At 36.9% G+C, this 21433-nt stretch overlaps 1 protein-coding gene across 35 annotated transcripts in view; it reads left to right on the forward strand.

Moving 5' to 3' along the window:
* Positions 1-21433, forward strand: part of PTPRD (protein tyrosine phosphatase receptor type D) — a 1865527-nt gene that overhangs the window by 1693682 nt on the left and 150412 nt on the right. For 25 of the 35 annotated variants that reach the window (XM_072959433.1, XM_072959445.1, XM_072959436.1 and 22 more), the window contains 8 exons: positions 274-407; positions 3045-3189; positions 6372-6677; positions 7560-7753; positions 9933-9959; positions 13799-13916; positions 19779-20366; positions 20804-20904. In XM_072959433.1, coding sequence (XP_072815534.1) covers positions 274-407; positions 3045-3189; positions 6372-6677; positions 7560-7753; positions 9933-9959; positions 13799-13916; positions 19779-20366; positions 20804-20904 — 1613 coding nt within the window. The remainder of the gene's footprint in view (positions 1-273; positions 408-3044; positions 3190-6371; positions 6678-7559; positions 7754-9932; positions 9960-13798; positions 13917-19778; positions 20367-20803; positions 20905-21433) is intronic. The other 10 variants (XM_072959451.1, XM_072959462.1, XM_072959455.1 and 7 more) reach the window with 7 other exon arrangements.

A 21433-nucleotide genomic window follows, 5' to 3' on the forward strand; every position in this document is an offset into this window, starting at 1 on the left:
ACTTATATATTCTACATTTGCTAATTCCACATCCTGTGTACATAGTAAACCACTCAGAAACAAGGACAGTAATTATAACATTGTTCTTGATCCTAAGAGGAAGAAAAATAGGCTTTATGTACACAGTTTAACTTGGACATTGTAAGGGACCTACCTTGCCGGTGAAGTGATACACATGGACACTTAGTGAAAGATTTAAACAGATGCACGAATGAAAGAACTTCTGAATATTCCTGGTAATGTTGAGCTCAGTCCTTTGCCTCCTTGTTTTAGTACCAGGGCAGCCACTAAACTTCAAGGCAGAACCTGAATCCGAAACAAGTATTTTACTCTCTTGGACACCTCCACGTTCAGACACCATTGCCAACTATGAACTGGTCTACAAAGACGGGGAGCATGGAGAGGAGGTAGGACTGTGCTTCTCCCTTGGGATCATTCACTGCCCCGAGGCACTGCTGCTGTTCTGTGTCCTGGCCCAGGTTCTGTGAAAAGGTCACATGTCTCTAGAGGACCTTGGTGGAAAAGATTTTTTGGTCAAAAGAGAAACTTAACCAAAAAAAAAGAGGGGTGGGATATTCGGAAACTTGATGGGGGTGGGACCAAAGAAATAAAAAAAACTGCTATTGCCCCATTGATTTTTTTTTTTTAATTCAGATTTCCAAGTTACTTATGGAAGTATCAGATTATAAAATAATATACTCCTTGAGACTTGAGAATTTCCTTTCTTTATTTTCTGCATTAAAGTACTGAAGTCACCGTCGGCACATGACTAAGTAAACTCCAAGGCTTTGGGCAGATGAAGTGGTCCAAACCAGTTTCAGAGAACGATGCCCTATAGCAAATGTTTGTTTTTATGCCAATAATTGATATGAATGTAAACGTATATAAAGCTTATGTTATGCTAATAAAACAACAGATTCTAGAAGGCTAGAAACTATTGCTAGTTACTGCAAAGAGAAATAAAAATCAAAATAACTAACACATACATTAACAGGCACTATAATAAGGGTTTCACATATAAGTCACTTAATCCTTACAATAGTGCTTTGAGTCAGCTTTTATTATTAATCTAGTTCAGATGTTAACAAAATGGAGGCATGGAAAAAAGTTAAATAATTTGCCCAAAGCCTCTTATTACTGAATGGTAGAGCTGAAATTTGAATCTAGACAGTTTCCAGAATTTATATTTTTCACCGTTAGGACACAGTGCCTCTTGGGTATACTTCGAATAGATTATAGAAATCAGTATTAAGATACATCTAATATTTTCAGAATGGGAATATTTGATAGTAATAAATATGTTTCTTTCATTATTGTGAAAGCCATCAGGGAACATTAGGACAAAAATGTTAATAAAACTGTACATGAAAACTCAATCCACTAAGCCATTTTATAATATTGCTTAGCATTCTTTATGTAAAAAAGATCTTCAGAAAGCAAAACAGCCCCAAGTTTTAACAAAGAATACCTTTTTTAAACACTCACGTACTCAGTGAGCTGTTACCAATTAAATTGTAGTGCATAACTTTGAATGCTATAATAAATTAATATGTTCCTGCAAACTTCTGTTTTATTGCATGTTTGAATTGAGCAGAATCTCCAAAGACCAGATTCCAAAAGCAGTGCTTTTAGATTTAGCTAACAAAGCTGATGTAAGTTCATCACTCAAAAAGTTACAGAACTGAAGTGCTGATGTAACTTAAAGTACTCATGTTACAACTGTTGGTGTTTTTATTAGTAAGACATAAGTCAGCATTAAGTTATTTTAAATTCCTACCATTACCCAAATAAATAAATAAATAAATAAATAAATACATACATACATACATACATACATACATACATAAATACATAAATAAATACATAAATAAATACATAAATAAATGTAGTAAAGAGAGTGGAAGTCCTTTGAAAATGCTATGGATGCTTGACTGTTGGCAGACCCCTTTTTTTACTATTATTTAGGAAATCCCTTATTTTCTTTTTATTTGTTACATTTAAAATTTTTGAAACCTTCTTTATAGCCAGAAGACCCTAGGGATGTTTTCTCTAATTTTGTATCTGAATTTTCCTTGACTGATTTCTATTTATGTGAACAGCAAACACTATTTGATAAAAATTTTGTAAGATTATTGATGCCATTACTGAAGTACACATTAGCATGCATTTTAAGGTTTACTATAGGCTCTTGTTCAATCTGCGATTGATTACCCAGAGATAGATAGCTATATTTTTGCTAAAATGCGAGGGCAGATGTCAAGCACAAAAAAACGTTGTAACAACATCCAATTAACGAAACCTTATTTCAGAAGCCATTTATGATGTTAAAAGTTACAGAAAAGTAAGGTGTGATTTTTTTTTCTAGCTGGAGGCTCTATATTCACAAAGAAAGGAGGTTTTACAGTTAACATGAAATCAACCTAGAGGAATGATACGGTTTCATATACATTATTCAGCTTTCTTCAGTAACTAACATCTGATTTTTATCGCCTGAGACCTTGGCTTTTTCAGCTCTCTTTATAGCAATCTCACACAAACTGTATACCAGTCTCTTGTTACTTCTGGCCATATTGTCTTTGCCTCTGTCTAGGTAGCAGAGGATCATGGGAGATGAGCCAGATATCTCCTCAGTTGTCTTCTCACTGCTTGGGCATGGGCCATCATCAAGGGTGGGTGTCAGTTTCTGTTGTGGGCAGTGTCACAGCCACACACGTGCCTTCAGGGTAGACTGCATTTATGGGTGGTGGCCTCTCAATCCCTCTTATCTGATGCATGTGGAAAACTGTGTCCTCACTAGACAGATCCCTGGCTTCGTTAATTCCAGTTGCCTTACTGTTGTAGAAATTTGCCTTGTAAACTCTGATATTTTCATTATGTAATTCCTCTAGTAGATTCCTTGATACTCACTGTTGATTCTGCTTGTGATATTTTGATGCCCTTATAACCCTCTTGTTGGAAATCTGATATTCTGGGTGGTGTAATAAAAAAAATAGATGCACAAATCTTAGTGAAGATGACCAGATTCTCTTGTCAATTATCCATAGCAGCGGATTACCATTGAGCCAGGGACGTCTTACAGGCTGCAAGGGCTGAGACCAAACAGCTTGTACCACTTCCGTCTGGCTGCGCGCTCCCCTCAAGGCCTGGGTGCTTCCACAGCGGAAATATCAGCCAGAACCATGCAGTCAAGTAGGTGTCTTTCCTTGCTTACTTTCTGTCCTTTTTTCACTAGGAAGTGCTGTTGGCTTTTATCTCCACCAACAAACCAACCTGCTAACTAATGTGATTTTAATAGTCGGTAGTCTGTATACTAGCAAACGTCCAGCTTTGGGGATTAGAGCACCATGACCTATGTTTGTTTCAAGTTTGGTGCAAATAACAGAGCCCATTCTTCCACTTCCTAAATTGGAGGAGGTTCAGAGAAGTTTGGAAACCTCCGTGAGAAACATGGGTAAAGAAGCTACATCAGGCCCCATTTAATAAAATAGAAGGCCACAAAGCAAAATTCAGGTTGAGAACACTGCAAAATACTTAGAGGAGGACTTGGTAAACTAAAGAGACAGCAAAAGAACAAACTTTTATCTTGTTTAAGCACACAGGTTTTACCTTTGCTGATAACCAAGTCACATATTTGTTTCCAGTTTGTTACTAACTTTGCAAGTAGTACATGTGGAAATTTGGAACAATCACAGAAAATCTGTATTCGGACAGACTTAGAAACAGTGGAGTACTCACAAGTACATTTGCTATCCTAAGTTGTATTTTATTTCCTCAGGTTCAATTCCTTTTGGAACTTTTACCTTAAAGCATAGTTGTACTTATCACAGTGGGGGTTTGTTGTGTCCAGGAAAGGTTGCTTTGCATTGAGTATTATGTGACAGATTGTTTCCGATGGAAAGTTTGGTGATTTATAATACTAATGCTTGCTCCTTATTAATAAGTTTCTACAATTAGTCTACTCAGCAACCATTTATCTTGAACAATTTTATGAAATAATTTCCTTATATTTTTTTAAATATTTTATATTTTATATGTGATTTTTGGTATAGTGACCTATACAATAGATATGTATAATGTTAATACATTGAATTTATGAAGAGAATGTTCTAAAGACCTAATTTTTTGACCTATCAGCAAATGTGAAATTTACAAAAATTTTTAGAAGATGAATTGTCTTTCAAATAAGTAAGTCTTACTTCATTTTTCTGTGGAAACTTGAAATCTTTCAGAGTTTTTTGATGATGAAATTTATATTCTTCCTCAACACATGATTATTCATGTGAAAAATATTAGGATCCTGTTGCTTAATCCCTTACTCATTATAGCTTATCCCCATAAAATTTGCTTTCTGTGAAAACTGAAGCATGTAAATCAGTACAGTTTTGTATGTCTTCTTTGAATTCCAGGAAGGCTAATAAGTATTATTGCAGGAGGTAATTCTTAAAATCAGACATTTAATTAAAAGAAATGTGACATGATTCAGTATTTCATATGGTTTACAAACTTGACATTTTTGTATGTATGTACATACATGCATGTATACTAGCACACACAGAGACAGAGTGGACTTTTTATAGCCACATCAAAAGCTTACCTCTCTATTTTTTTAAACAAAAGTTTCAAGTGGTGTTATATGTACTCTCACAGGAGTTCTGAAGGTAGGATTGTAATGAAAACTAAATCAGTTTTTAAAAAGAATTACAAATGAGTCTTTGCTGTTACATGAACAACTCAATTTATTACGAATGAAAATGCATATAAAATAGTTGCATAATTTGAAATATAAGAACCTATAATGTAGTCAGAATCAATAAACATGATGTTCTAGTGATTTTGCAAATCTTATTCCAAATTTACAAGGCTGTTTTGTGAGAATTTACTTTTTTTCGGTTCAGGGAGCTTTTCATCTTGATTGCCTATAATGAAGAACACAAGAAATGTAAATTAAGAAAGACTGATAATCTAAACAATCAGACATACCTGATACTACATAATGTTAAGAAATAAAGTCTAAAGAAATATCCAAACTACATGTTCAAATATGAAAAATTAGAAATGAATTACTCATTATGCTGTATATTTTGCCTTAAACATCTATCTGTATCTATCTATATATTTATCTTATTCCACTTGTTTGTTCTTTAGGAATATGGATTATTAGCTTTAAAAATAACTTAAAACAGTCATATAGCTCCTCATTACTTTTTATTGCTTTTGAATAATGATATAGTTGGTTTATTTGATGGAAAATAATTGCTCAGAAGGTGACCAGCTTGTTTTAAAATGGGCAATAAGAAAGTTTATCATTTAATTCTATGGAAGCCCTATTTTATATGATTAATTAAGTACAAAGTAAAAAGAATTACATATAAAGTGAAAGATAAGTCATATCTTTTTCATATGGTTCTCAGGAAATTAATTTTTTTAAACAGTTCTTTTTAATGGCTGTGTTACTGACATTTTGTAAGGGATAGATGAGTTTTGTTGATTTCACCAAAATTTGCTGGTGGGATCTAATTCTTCACTAGCAATGATGTCTCAAGAAGAGTTATAATTTTAAAAAAGCTGAAAGCTGACATAGGGTAAGTACAAGTTACAGTCAGAATCAACAAGCCTGACATTACCTTCGGGTAGGTAAATCTTGGACTATGCATTTTCACCCTTTATCGATTCTGCATGCTCTCTGTCTAGGGGTATAATTAATGTTAGGTTAACACTTTGCATTAAAACTGGTCAGGCAGACTCAGTTTTTCAGACAGTCAGAGGGAACCCTTTTATGTTTGTTTGGCTTTTCTTTCTTTCCCTTTTTAAGAAATTGGAATTGGTGGAAGGGCATCTAACACTTATTGCAACTTTTCACACTTAAGAACCTTTTCACAAATTAAAACTGTGTATGAATGGCCCTCATTCTAGAATGTAGACGTGAAAGCTTAAAACGGCATCTGTGAAACATCTTCAGAGTCTCATATAATAAATCTTGTACTGTTTGCAGCTCTTTTGAAGTTCGATAGTCTGTATAGTAGGGCTGGGGAATACTGAGGGATTGGTTTAGAAGAAGAATTTAAACTACAGGTAGGTAATTTTATTTGAGGCTCTATCTCCAGGTTTCATTTTCACATCTTCCCCCCACCCATTATTTAACAATTCTTTTTTGGTCATTTATTCATTTTTTGGTTTATTCATATCACTAAGCCAAGGTACATAAATGTATCTTTAATAATTTATTTTATGTTTCAAAGCCTTATTTTCATTTTGTTGATCTTATTGTTCGTTTATTTATTTTTTGCCTTTTCTTTTGTTTTATCATTTTTTTTTTCCAACCACTCCTGTCCTTTCACTCAAACCCTCCTTTAACTCACTACCAAAATAAGAGCCGTCAGCTCCTCCTCAAGATATTAGTTGCACGAGCCCAAGTTCCACTAGTATTTTGGTAAGTTGGCAACCTCCACCAGTGGAAAAACAGAATGGCATTATTACGGAATACTCCATCAAGTACGCCGCAGTGGATGGAGAAGATGACAAGCCTCATGAGATTTTGGGAATTCCTTCGGACACTACCAAGTACCTTTTAGAACAGCTGGAAAAATGGACTGAGTACCGGATCACTGTGACAGCCCACACGGATGTCGGCCCTGGCCCCGAGAGCTTGTCCATGTTAATTCGAACCGATGAAGATGGTATGTTGCCTCTGCTGCGTCATCTTGCACCCTTCTGACACACTCTTGGTCTGCTGTCTTTTGATAGGCTAACAGTAATCAGTTTTTTTCTGCTCATCTTTTTTACCCAGCTTCGCTGTCATGTCAGTGGTTTTTGCCAAAGACCTACCTTTACTACGGCCTGGGCATTTTTTTCTTCTTTTTAATCTCAACACAGTAATATGCTTCCTTTTAAAAGAGCAGTATGCTTCTGTGACCTTGCAGTCCAGGCCCTTCTCTGTACCTCCATCTAAAGTCCTCTGCATTTTTCTTGGCTTTTTGTAGTCACGTCTTTTATGTTTTGAAGTTAACTTTTCAAAAGTGCCTTCTTAGCCTTTTGTTGCCTTTTTGTCTTGCATATTTCAGAGACACTGATGCTCGACATTCAGTTTTTGGCATCTGTTGTATGGAATACCTTTGATATGAGAAAAAAAAAAGAAGAGAATCCTTATAATCAAGAATCTTTTTATTCTGCTAAAAAGAAACCTTAAAAAAACACACAACAATCAACAACCAGTTTTTGTTATTATTTCCGTGCTATACTTCTTTGTGCTTTAATGCTTTGAACCTCAAAGCATCTTCCTTGGCTTTTGTACATTTTTTACATGTTTTTCTATTTCTCTGATACTCTTTTTTTCTTCCATTTTTTTTTTTTTTTTTTGGCATCGGTCATGTTTTTTGATCTTTTCTTAAAAGGTAGAGCAGATTGGTTGAGCATTTTCATTGGTTGAAAATGTTTGTATTCCACAAAGGAAACATAGTGGGTCTGCCTTTTTTTTTTTTTTTAAACCTAAGTAAAGAAAATGCTCTGACTGGGTGGGACTGGTGCCTATAATTTTCTTTTATCCAATGATGTTGTTCCAGTTCCTAGTGGTCCTCCTCGCAAAGTCGAGGTAGAGGCTGTCAACTCAACATCTGTTAAAGTCTCATGGCGCTCACCTGTGCCCAATAAACAGCATGGCCAGATAAGAGGATACCAGGTGCATTATGTGAGGATGGAAAATGGTGAGCCCAAGGGCCAGCCCATGCTGAAGGATGTCATGCTGGCTGATGCACAGGTAAGCCTCTGAAATTACATACCTATGTTTTTAGAGGATACATTTATTTTAGTCTGTACCTTACAATGGGCCCTATTTTATTTTATTTTATTTTATTTTATTTTATTTTATTTTATTTTATTTTATTTTATTTTATTTTTTGCATTTTAAAAGTCCTGTCCAAAATTCTAGTTTTAAAACACATGATTCATATTTACCTTCTCAGTGTTGACTTCAAGTGAGGAAGTGAATTGTACTGAAATGACACATCTGATTAAAAACATGTCACTGTTTTCTTAAAATACAGACATGCAGCTCTCTACAGCTCTGTTTGCCTTTCTGACTTCAAAAAATTGACTTAACTAAATCAAAGGAAAGAACTTTAAACAGAAATGTTGCTGATAGGATCTATTTTCTGCTGTGCTAAAACTGTTTGGAACTAAGTTCATCAAACTTCTAAACATACGACTTCTTCCACTGAAGAACAGACATTCTTACTTGGGGAAAGGTATCCAGATAGTATTTTCATTAGTATCTTTTTACCAAATTACATATTTAATGAAAACAATTGTTTTATTTCCCAGAAAATGAAGATGATGAGAAAGATTAGTTTCTCAGGGAATTAATGGGATCCCCTATGTTGAGGCAAATTGAGAAAACTATTAAGAGTAGTTGAGTACGTGAGACATTCTGTCAGTCCTAAGGCAGTGATTTATAACCATGTGGTCACAACTTGATTTTATAGTAAGTTGTTTAAAATAGAATATTAAAATTCTTCCAACTGTTTTTTTTTTTAAGAAACACGAAGTGATTCTAAAATAGTGCCATAATAAATCTACCTATACATATATTTCTGAAAGGGAGAGGAAGATTTTTACTAATTACTGCCCTGCTGAGGATTAAACACAACCCATGGATTAGCTCACCTATGCCTGTTCCAATGGTGATGCAGTATTATGAGTAGGGGAATGCTTTGCTTATCCAGCAAATTGGTGGCTGGGCATGAAATTGGATACAGTTACTCAAAACTTGAAACTTCAATAGAAAATCCCTTCGTCTGTATGAAAGAGGGAAAGGTTACAAGCAAACTTGAAAACTGCCACATCAGCTTGCTGAATTTTGCCTTCTTTTCTCTGTGACAATGACAGGGCAATAAATATCCCTGTTTTTTACCCCAAAGTCTTTACTTTGTATTTGCCCCAAAATCTTAATGTAATCATCCCACAGAGGTACTTATGTTTTCAGTTGTAAAACATTCTTAACTAATGGGTTCTGGCTTAGTGGCTAACTTACCTACCTCAGATCCAGTTTTGGTTTGAAGGCCAGTTCTATAAATATAGTCAGAGACTCATGTTGTCCCTTAGACTCTGGAAAAAGGGACATTGACTTGTTGAATATTTATTTCATACTGCCTGTAACATAGAAAGTTCTTAGAGTATAAAATTAATAAGGCCCTTACTGCTTGTTTTACTTGGTAAGTCTGCACAATTATGAGAAATAAAATGATACGACCATCATGCTTTGATATCCTTCTTCAGTTCTTAGATAATCTTACATTATAGAAATACAGTTCTGTTGCTGTTTTCATTGGGAATCTGGTACTTAAAGAAATTACATGCTATGAAATGCCTTCAGTGTCAACTCATTTCTTTTTTCTCTTGAACTTTGGCTTTTCTTTATTATTTTGCTGATTTTCCTTGTGGTGGTGGTGTCCTGGTTATTTTGTTTTTTGCTCATTTCATGTTCTCTTGGAGTATTCATTGAATTTTATTACATCTTGCAGAGCTTGACGAGGGCTATACATTTTCAATATCAGTGGAAAACGTTCATCTATATAGTGACTTGAAATGTGTGTGTAACCTAGGTAGAAGTCAAAATAAATGTCATAATGTAGTATGCATAAGTAAACTACTTGCTATATACCTTATTGATTCATTCCATTGAACCACATAGTTTTTAAAAATTAGCTGGTTTTAGTGATAACAATATACGTATTTATTTTCAACTTCTCAATTGGGAGTGGAAGTGGCAGCATAACATACTTACACTCTGTGGAATTTTATTGTACACACTTCAATTGCTTATTCTTTCTTTCTTTTTTAATCTAAGAAGGGTGCCATTGCCTTTATCAGGCTACAAGTTTCTATTCATTTCTTTTTATTTTGTTTCCCTCCTCCTCAACCTTCTTAATCTCAATCAGTGGGAATTTGATGATACTACTGAACATGTGAGTAATTGCTTTGTCAAAACAGATTATAAATGGTTGTTTTTTCCAGATACCCCTCTTTCACTTACTTGTAATATGTCATCCCAGTTTGCTTGGATGCATGAACTAACAAATTACTCTTTTTAAATGTTTTCACTATGTAGTATGCCTTTTATTTTGATTTTTGTTTTGTGAAATTGGTATGGTGTTGTTGATTGCATAAGAAATACCATGAGTTCGTGTTGTTTTTGTGGCTGCTACTAACTCTGCCTTGTGACATACATAGTCAGAGGAGGCATGCCTTAAGTGGAGGCATCGCAGACCAGAGATGTCAGGTTTGTGGCAGGTTACTCATAAATCCTGCTCCAAGGTTACACATACAGTGCATCACATGACCTAGATCTGGCACTAATTGTTTCTGTGTCGAAATGGCAATTTTCTCTCGTACCTATACACATTTGCATGAAATTGCATGAGTTGTGCCAAGAAGCAGAGGGAGGAATTTTTTTTTAAATATTCAAGTAAGTGGACTATGTTATTTATCGAGAATTTCTTACATATAAGGAGCTGTAGAGGACACAAGATGTGACACCTGTCTTCTAAATTCTTACAATCCAGGTGGCTAGGAAGGATATACAGTTCAGGAAAGTTCCATAAAATACAACAAAAGCGATGACCTCAAGCAGTATGTAAATAAATAGTATTTAAGTGGCAGTATCTGTATGAGCAGTGAGTTTACAGACAGTGGACCAGGATGGTTGAAGTCCTGAAACTTACTCGAGAACTTAACTGATCAGTAAGGATTGAAGAGAAGGGTTTGTGTGTGTGTGTTTTGGGGCAGTTGGAGGTAAGAATGTATGTTTTAAAGGTGACCACAAAGAAGCAGCCCATTGAAGTGGTCAAGAGTGTGATAACAGTAGACAGTGAGCCTGCCAGTTGGACAGGAATGAAGGGTATAGGTTAGTAACTTAGTACTAGATACTGCTGAGAGGTTAATATTTTAATATCATGTTGGAAAAACCTGAAGTGTCAGGCTAAAGAGCTGGTCTTTAACTCTTGAGTATTGGAGATACAAAGAAAATTATTAAAAAGAGCAGTAAGATAAAGGCTGATAGATATTATTTCATTCAGTGAATAAATACTTTTTGCTGAAGCACAGGACTCTGTAGGGAATCTTGGTAAATATGACGGTCAGGCTGTCAGTTCTCATAAAATCAACAATATAGCAGTGTTTTATAAACTTCTGGTAAGAAATATGTTAGTAAGAAATGCATTATATGCCATAACCAATTCATGCATATGTTTAAAATAAAAGTTTTACAGAATAATACCTTACCTTGAAATATATGCAAACTTTAATATTTTGCATTCAAGTATATTCCATTTTTTTTAAATGCTGGTCTTGAATGGCTACAAAGATTTCATGACTTTCTAAATAGGTTATTACCTGCAGCTTAAAAATCAATAACTCAGTGGATAGATTAGAGAGAAAAATACAGCAGACAGGGAAACAAAAGAGTTCTTTTCCTATGTTATTTGTAAAGTAATAAAAAATCAAAGTTGAAGAGAAATGAAAAAATGGACAGTTATCAGTATTTTAAAGTGAGAATGGACAAAAACATACTAAGTAGCTAAAAAATTGCAGGAAAAAAGGGTGAAAGATCACTCATAAGTTTTAAAGATGCTCTACCATTCACTAAAATATGGGAGAAAGAAGGGGGGAGTCTTCTGAGAATGGCATTTAATTGTTAGTTAAATTGAACTGGAGGTAACACTTGACAGTCAAGGGAAATGTCCAGCAGATATTTATAATGTAAATGTCAATGAAGCCCCAGTGGGAAGTCAAGGCTAGAGATGAACTTAGGGTATAGGCAGAGAAAATTCTCTGAAGTTTTTTAAATGAATCCAGTAGGTTTTTTTTTTTTTTTTGGACTAGAGAGAAATGCAGTGGATCACTGACCGTGACAGAACATCCAGGAATGCCAGCTTTTAACAAACAGGGGCAATAAGTAGCGGGCAGACAGGGAAGGGGAAACAAGGAGAATGAGGAATGGTGGCCGAAAGCTTAAAGAAAGGAAGTGGAATCCAAGAGATGGTGTGACCCAGGCAGAAAGAAATGTGTCCCACTGAGATGGTACTACCACAGAGGGTTTGAAAATTTTGAACGGCATCATTTACGTTATCCTTTCACAACCTGTGTGAGAGGAAGGACGTGTGTGGTTAACCCCCATTTTACAAATGAGAAACTTTATTAGGCTCAGAGTATGTAAGTTGCTTGCCATCCAATTCAGTGATAGGACCAAGCCTGGCTTCTTTTCTTCCCAGCTTTGCCTGCTTTATCAGCAATCCAGCAACATGAGGGGAACCTGGAAACAATAATGTTGACATTTACCCATCATAATTTTTGGAATAGCCAGTGTGTCTACCATAATTTAAAATGACACTCCCAGGTAGTTCACTTGGTTTTTGTATCCCCTGTAATTTCGGTGAAACCATTCCAAGGTCCTGAAAATAAAAATCTCTCTTCCAAATTTAATCTATTCATTGGACAGAATAATTTTTACATTGGCTCTTCAGGATGGTATCTGAAATTCTTGAATTTCCACACTGTTGATATTCCTACTCTTTGGAGAAAAGCACATTGTCAGGCGCTGCCATCCCTGGGATCAGATTCAACCATTGAGTTCTGTGGTGCCCAGTACAGCCCTGCACAGAAAAATCCTGCTGTCCTCCACACAGTCTGATCCATTCACTAAACTCTCACTTGCATTGTCTGTCGAAGTGGAAGACAATGATATTCTATATTTTCTTAAATTTATCTGTATTCAATTTGAAAACAAAGCTGTGCCAAAAATCTATAAGGGTTTTATTTTTTAGTTGCTGTGTGTGTGTGTGTGTGTGTGTGTGTAGCTCCAAAGAAAATACCAGAACAAATTAATAGCCAGTACTCTAAAGAATCATGAACTTCCCATTTGAAAAAAACAGTTCTATGATTATGTACTCTTGAAACCATGACAGCTTTGAGCCCTTACTAAGAGAAAGCAGAGTGTCAATAAATAGTTTGTGATACTTAGAAAATGTTAAGTTGTCAGAATTGATTGAACACATATTCATGATGTGATAAAACAAGTCCTCTTACTTGGTTTTTATGGCCTGGCCTCCAAATCATCCGAAAATTCCCCTTGTGTAATTATTGTAGTTCATAGCCTATACAACTAACCAGTAAGGTATACTTGAGTCGTAAGAACTTCTCTGGCTGTCTGGATATCTAGGTCCAGCACATCAGCCATTTGGCAATATTTACACGGTGATGAAGCACGCTGGCACCTGCATGACGGGCAGTCTGAGGGCCAGGCTATGGTGGTAGCATATGGAGAGCCGCTGGTGTAACATAACAGCTAGTTTATGGATTGCTCACCACCAGCCACCTATTGTTCTCTAAGTGGTTTTTACCTGATATAACTCATTTAATCTTTGAGTAACCCTGTAGTGTCCTATCATCTCAACTTTTCAAATGGGAAACTAAGTCATAAATGGGTTAAACTCGCTTTCCCTGAATCACCAAACTGGTAAATAAGGAGAGACAGGTTTGAATTCAAGACTTTAGGAGGTCTAGCTGCAGGTTTTGTGTTTTTGACTACTATCCCTTAAGCTGCCTCTTCGGATGGCTGAGACCCCACCTCGGTGTCAGCATGAGGACAGATCATCCGTGGCATGAGCTCTGGGCATGGAACTTAAGTGCTTGGCATGGCTGCAGGGATTGTTCACGCATGCGCAGAACGAAAGTGGCAGCCTGGATTCTCCCCCAGGGCACGTACAGCGGAGTTTTGAGTCATTGTTATTCTATTGTGTCATTTCAGGACATGATTATTTCTGGGCTACAGCCTGAAACTTCGTACTCACTCACCGTAACAGCCTATACCACCAAAGGAGATGGAGCTCGCAGCAAACCAAAACTGGTGTCCACTACAGGGGCAGGTAACTATATCTTTGCATATCTGAGCCTTGAGCTTGTATGGGTGGATTCTGTCACAGGGAACCATGGGCTTTTGTCAAGTTTTGTGATTTTTGATGTATAGTTCAGAAAGCAAAAATCACTGAAGAACCTACTTTGCCTAAATTCAGTCACTCATGCAACAAATAGTTGACCACCCACTAGGTATCAGGCACTATTTGCAGTACTGGGATATAGCAGTCAACAACAGAAAGACTCTGCCTTCCTGAAATTTTTTTTTTGACCAAGATTGGATAATTAAGAAGTGAACAAATGAGTATATAATAAACTGTGAGGAAGTCATAAGTTATTAAAAAAAAAAAGGGGGGTGGTATGTAGGCATTAAGGATAGGGCAGCCCCTAGGGGCAGCTGTAGAAAAGAGTGATGGGCGGTCACTTAGAGGAAGGCTGTTGGGCTGGGACGTGAATGATGAGAAAGAGCAGGTTCCATGAGGATCTTGAGGGCAGGTCATGTGAGGAGGGAAATCACTTGAGAGCTTCAACCTCCCCAACAACAAACTCTGGAAGAGCTGCCATCTTAAGCTCTCGGTTGATGACTGACTTACAGTTTTATTTTGTCACATTTTCCTCCTCACCACTCGCTGTGGGGGTCCTAAAGTGGACTAATTGTACCAAAGATGGAAAACAGGAAAGAGAATAAAGCAAAGCAAAAAAGACTAAATAATATCAGGTTGCTCCTTTCTGAATGAAAAGCTTGTTAATGCTATTCAGTGTTACTCTGGTTGACCACATGAGGAAAAGCCAGCATGAAGGAAGACCTGGCATTGTAAAAGTAATAAATTAAGAGCTAATTACAGAAGGATTCTCCTTCAATCCCTTTATATAGAAATCTCCCATGAAACATTTAAACTATGATTTGATTTACTCTTCCCGAATCACTTCGCACACAACTTTCAGGAACACACCTCTATGTAAAGGCATAAAGCAAAGAACAGATGTGATGTTGAGTACCCTCCTGGGTGCCAAGCTCACTGCCAGATTTGTCTAAATGTCATAAGATTTGCCTCGCTCATACACCGCCACCTGGAACTGCCTTAAGCAGTAGGATTCCAGATGGCAAAACTCCTTCAAGGCAAAATCTTCTGGGCTTTTTTTTTTTTTTAAGTACCATTGTATCAAGTTTATTCAGAACCCTGCATCACAGATACAGTACATATCCAATGGGGACATGCTGAGTATCTGGCTGTGGAACCAGCCTCTGTTTGGAATGCAGGCAACCAAGGGTAAACCTCTGAAATTGAATCCCCAAATGGAGAAAATACATTTCCTTCACCCAGATTTATAACTGTGTCTTAATAAGTCTGAAATGTCTTATAGGAAGTGTCAGACTCCTATTGCCCCAAAGATGGGAGTCAGTCCTCTAATGAGGATGAAAAAAGTAGAGGATTTATAGCCAAGGGATATGAATCCTAGAAAAAGGGATGATATTGCCTATTTTAATGTCACTCAGATTAGCTCATCAATTTTCAGTCATCAGACAGGAAATTATTTAGAATTGTGGATCTTACTCAAATCCAGAATTATTTTGGAATTTCCATTCAGAATTTCAGATCTTTCTTTTTTATTTCATTTTTTTACCTTTTTGTTGTTGTTGAGGGAAGGCAATTATGTGTTTATTTATGTATTCTTAGAGAAAGTACTGGAGATTGAACCCAGGACCTCATGCATGCTAAGCATGTCCTCTACCACTTGAGCTATACCCTCCCCCCTCCAGATTTTTCTTAATCATCGGAGACTTGGGTATTGAGGAAATGTTTATAATTTAGGTGTCTGCGTATTTATTTTCTAGAGACCTTCCCACTGATACTGAGTTGCTGGGGGAGAATCCAGATTTAGAATTCCTTTAAGAAAAAAGCTCTAGTTTTCTTTGCTGCCAACCTGTAGTCGAAAGCATTCTCTAGTCATGGTTTATCATTAAACACATTAATGTTTGCTTTGTATAGTATTACCCCCAAAATCCTTGTGTTTATGTGACTGTGAAGAGTTACTGAGTGTATCTCACAGATGTGAGATCCTGATAACCACAGTTATAAGGGTATTTAGTTATAGATGCCATGGAGAGTTCAGGAATTCTCATGAAATTTTATTTTGACAGTAAGATTCCTGGTTTTAGGATGGTTATGTATAATACATTGTTCCTAGAATCTGTAAACAATCATATATTTGAAATAAACATTACTGGCCGTATTTTAAGCAATCCACGTAGGTAACCTGAGGGATACTTTTTAATGAAATCTTGGCCTTTATGCCTCAAACATGATGACATTTTTGTAGCGTCTTTGTCAATAATCCCATGGTTCTGTATCATCATAATTGGTCTGTCGCCTGAAACCTCAAGGCAAATTCTTTCAGCCAACTCTTTGGTTTGAAGTTTTCTCTATATCTGTACATGAATGTCACTACAGTACTCAGCAACTATGTTTAAGGATGACAGAAAAGATGACTGTGACATGGAGAATTTGGATATAATAGGCTTAGGCCAGACAATTACGATTGTTATTGCTTAGGTTTTGGTTAGATTGAAGCTAAGTTTGAGCCTTGGGGACTACGTGAGTCCCTTGGTTGGTCTCCAGTGATTGCTGTTACAAAGAAGTAAAGGGCAGTGGCACACGTACACCATTTCTAAAGTCCTGACAGATTTTTAAGAAGGAAGAATATAGTAAGGAGAATAAGAAGAATCAAAAAGGCAAAAGGGAGAAGAGATCATATGCCATGACAGAAATTAGAGTCAGCTTATTTACTCTGCAGCTGGGCCCTCTCGGCTTCTTCTAGTATGTTCACTGAGACATGCTGAAGCTCACCTCGGATCTCCCCAAAGTAATTACTTAAGACTCTTTCATCTTGCCAGTCCTCCAGCTCTTATGCTGGAGTAAGCAGAAACACCGACCCTGCTCCTGGCTGGCTTTTAGGAGTGATCCAGACACTAACCGTAAGACATCAGAAACCTTGACCTGGACTCCACATTCAGTACCATTCACTGTTCCTCTGCATTTCCCCACCTCGAGCATGCAGGGACCAGAGGACAAGGACCTTTCATTATCCATCTTTTATTTTCCTACCCAAATGCCTGTGTGCCGGTGTAGAAGTCTTTGCACAAAGAGATTAGTTGGTAAATGTTTCATACATAGAACTTCTGGAAGCCAGAAATGGAGTGAGTTTCATTGCCAGTTTGTGGAGTTTCGAAGAATTCTTTTCAACTGTGTATACAATGTTGTAGAACTCTCCTCATTCCTTTACCTTTCTTTCTGTCTGTTACTCCCCAGATGAAACACCACGACTGTCTGGAACCCTGACCCCAACTTATTTTAACTCTGTTACTCATGCATTTGCAGCGATTTTAGGCATTCACTTCATGCGGCTAGTCTCTCCCAAGGCAATACTAGGACTTCTCTAGCTGCCTCAGTTTTCATTTCTTTCTAGAATCTTTCACTTATGCATGTTGGTGCTTCCAGGCTGATTGTCTCCTGGTTTTCGGGCTTAGAGAAAATTCTGCTGGGGTAAGAGTGACTCTCGTAGGCTTGGCAATGAGAACTGACTGGGCTGCCCCTGGCACAACAGTGGAAACCACTAGATCAGAACCCATGCTCTTACTTCTACAGCATCACTCCTGGTTTCAAGCTTATAGTGTGTAATATCCCAGAAGAAGAAAGGGCATACCGGTGTCAAAAAAGAAAAAGCGTGAATCCAACCTAAGCTTTGACTAATATCGAAGAATAGATGTACAATTTCATAAGGCCATGAGTTTTTCTTTTCCTTAGAATTTACCAGGTTATTAAATTTTCCCCAATTTGTACCATAGCAATATTATGAAGTGAAACACCAAGTAATAAAAACATGCTCATATATGGCTGACAAATATTACCTATATTTGTGGTTGCAAGAAATTTAAAATTGTTTTACTTATCCTCACTTCACATGCATCTTATACAAATAAGATGCACCATGTACTTACTGTTATGCAGTTCCTTATAACCAGAATTTTGAAAATTTTGAATAAACTGGGTTCTGTTTATTGAAGGATGCTTTCTCTGCTGAAAGCCCCACTTTTTTCCTCAGCAAAGTCTCAAGTGTTTACTTCTTGATGTTATTAACATTTCAATGGGCAAATCATACAAATGTTATACAGACATAAAGAGAAATTAAGGGCACCTGCCAATATCTACCTTAAAGTGATTCTTAAAATAATTTGAAATAAAAATAAATAATTGGGGAACTCTCCAATTTATGAATGAGTTTATTCTGAGAGTTTCTTAGTTGATTATTAAGATCTCTGGATTCACTTTTTCATGAGAAACAATGAGTCTGCAGTTTTTGGTTTGGATTGGTTTGGTTTCTGAGTCAGCCTTCAACCCACTGCCATTACAAACTTCAGGAAGTATTTTCCCATATGTGGTGAACCCACTTACAGTGAACTTATTCAGCATGTCAAACAAAACTGTTACTTCACTGGTTAAGAAGAGAAGTATCTCAATAAATGTGTTCTTGGACAAAGCACACCACTATTTGGTCCCAACTCTCTGAAATACATAATAAACAGGTTAACCAGGTAATTTCTGAAGTTAATATTCTTTGTATTATCTCAACATCTTTCTAGTTTGTTTTTATTTTTAACTTTTATCTAATTCCCATAATACTATTTTTCATTGCCTGTCTCCATTTAGCATAAGCTTCACTCCCTTTGACCATCTTTTTTCTCCTTTCTATTAACCTGGCTTAATTTTGATTCTGGTAATAACCTGTCTCCCCTCCCCCATGTTTGGACTATTTCCAGAATAATTCCTGGCTCTGTGTGACTTACCACTGTCCTTTGTCTGCACATTCCAGTAATAACTGCTCTTCATGAAAAAAAAAAAAGTACAGATATATATATATACACACACACACACAGATTGAAATAATACACTGAGTATATTAGAACTCTTCAGATATGTAACTTATTTAACTTGAGAAGAAATTATGGACTAATGAGAAACTAGCTCCGTGACCACACAAACTTAATATTATGATTATTAATAACTGTTGTATTAATGAAATACAAAACATTGTCCGAAGACTTTTACATGCTTTTTCTCATGGCATATTCACAAAAACAATGTAGAGTAGGTCTTACTATAATTCCCATTTTACTTGACGAAGAACTTGATGAGGATGAATGGTGTGGATGGTATAAACCAAAAATGCCAATTAGATCCACAGTGAGTGAAAGCAACATTATTTTTTACTATTTTTTTAAGTAATAATCAACATAACAGTATGGTTATGAGTTTGGGATGTGATTCAGACAGACGTGGGTATGTCTCAGTTTTCTCACTTTTCACGCATCTAATTTTGCACAGTATTCTATCTCCCTGGGTTTCATTCTCTTATACAAAGTGAAGATAAAAATTAATCAGAGCACATAGTCAGGAGTGAAGGATGTGTATCAAATGAGATATGATATGCAGTGCTCTTAATACAGTGCCTTGTGGATTGCATGCAGCAATTAAATATGTTTTAATGCTTATTCTTATTAACTGTATCTAGTTGGCTAATCTTTACTCAGATTCCTTTCTCTGTGTGTGAGTTTGAAATGTGAAGATGTTAAAAATCCCCTTAAATTACTTTTTGCATAATAATTTCTATTTTGTGCCCATTATCAAATTCCAGTGTATCAGTGTACCTTAAGAGAGCAAGAGGAGGAGTCTATTTCCACAAAGTTATATAGACCAATCATTCGTATTTTTATCAGTTGAGAAATGGGGATGCCTGTGGAGTGGTCCTCCCACTCAGCAGTGATGGAAATGTGAATATCCGGTTTGTCTTACATTCCATCCTGTGTGCTCCAGTTCCAGGGAAACCTCGGCTCGTGATTAACCACACTCAGATGAATACTGCTCTTGTTCAGTGGCACCCCCCTGTGGACACGTTCGGACCCCTCCAGGGCTACCGTCTAAAGTTTGGCCGGAAGGATATGGAGCCACTCACTACTCTCGAGTTTTCCGAGAAAGAAGATCACTTCACAGCAACAGACATCCACAAAGGAGCATCGTATATCTTCAGGCTCTCAGCCAGAAACAAAGTGGGCTTTGGGGAGGAGATGGTGAAGGAGATTTCTGTTCCAGAAGAAGTCCCAACTGGATTCCCTCAAAACCTCCACTCCGAAGGCACCACATCCACCTCTGTCCAGTTATCTTGGCAGCCGCCTGTCCTGGCAGAGAGAAATGGCATTATCACCAAGTACACCCTTCTGTATAGGGATATCAACATCCCTCTTCTTCCAATGGAACAGTTTATTGTTCCAGCTGACACCACTATGACACTGAGTGGCTTAAAACCAGATACCACATACGATGTAAAAGTACGTGCTCACACGAGCAAAGGGCCCGGGCCATATAGTCCCAGTGTCCAGTTCAGGACACTGCCTGTGGATCAAGGTAGGATTTGTCTGCTTACGGCCTTTCTCCTTTAAAGGAATGTCTTGTCTTTGGAATGAGTATTTTGAAGCAATAAATAGCTGATCGGCCCATCCATATTATTAGGTGCAGCAAAATCAAAAAGGTAAAGTATATAAAACGTAATCTGTTTTGGATGCCACAGATTTCAGTTATAGAATGCCAAGCAAGTCTGGCTGACAGCACCCCAGTGTTCTCAGGTAAGGAAAACACAACACAGCTGGCTGAGTTGGAGAGGAAGGAGAGCTCTTTATGAGAATGAGGTATTAAAATGAATGCTCTTACCAGGTAGGCAAATCACACTTCTCTCTCTGATCAAAGTAGACGGCATCTAGCTTAAGCCCTGTGGTTCACGGTGGAAAAGGACAGGTCATAACGTTTTTAGGAGTAGTTTAAATACACTGTTTTTCCTTTTCCAGCAGTGTTTGCAAAAAATTTCCATGTCAAAGCAGTAATGAAGACTTCAGTGCTACTGTCTTGGGAGATTCCAGAGAATTATAATTCAGCCATGCCTTTCAAAGTAAGTTGTTTTCTAACTGGTAAGATATCACGGGTAAAAGGGGAGGGGACAGTTCACCTGAGTAAGTTACTTACAAAACATACAGACTGCTGTGATTCAGCCACACATACTTGCCGTTCTCATCTGTGGTTTTCACAGAAAAGACTGAGACTGGCTCTTTGGCAGGATGACATTGCCCTTCTAAAGAGGAGGCAGGGGCTTCAACCCAGGGCCAGTATTACTTGTTGGTCACTTAACACTTCCAAGTTGAACTGTTCACATCTAGGCTAGTGTTTTTGTTTTTTCATCAGAAAATAAATTTACATGGTTTCTTTCTATTTCTAATGCAATACCCGGGGCTTAAACAATTTGTTTATTGGTTTGACTTCTTCCTGTATTTTAAACTTTAGTTTGCCGTTGAGAGATACTGAGAAATGTTAGCAAGAAGTACATGTCTGTGAAATAAAGGAGAAACATTTTTGAAAGTAAAACTATATTTAGGAACAAGAGTGGAAACGTTTAGAAAAAAAGTGATGTGGGTAATGCATTG

The sequence above is a fragment of the Vicugna pacos genome, chromosome 4, assembly GCF_048564905.1.
Source record: "Vicugna pacos chromosome 4, VicPac4, whole genome shotgun sequence".
Taxonomy (NCBI): domain Eukaryota; kingdom Metazoa; phylum Chordata; class Mammalia; order Artiodactyla; family Camelidae; genus Vicugna; species Vicugna pacos.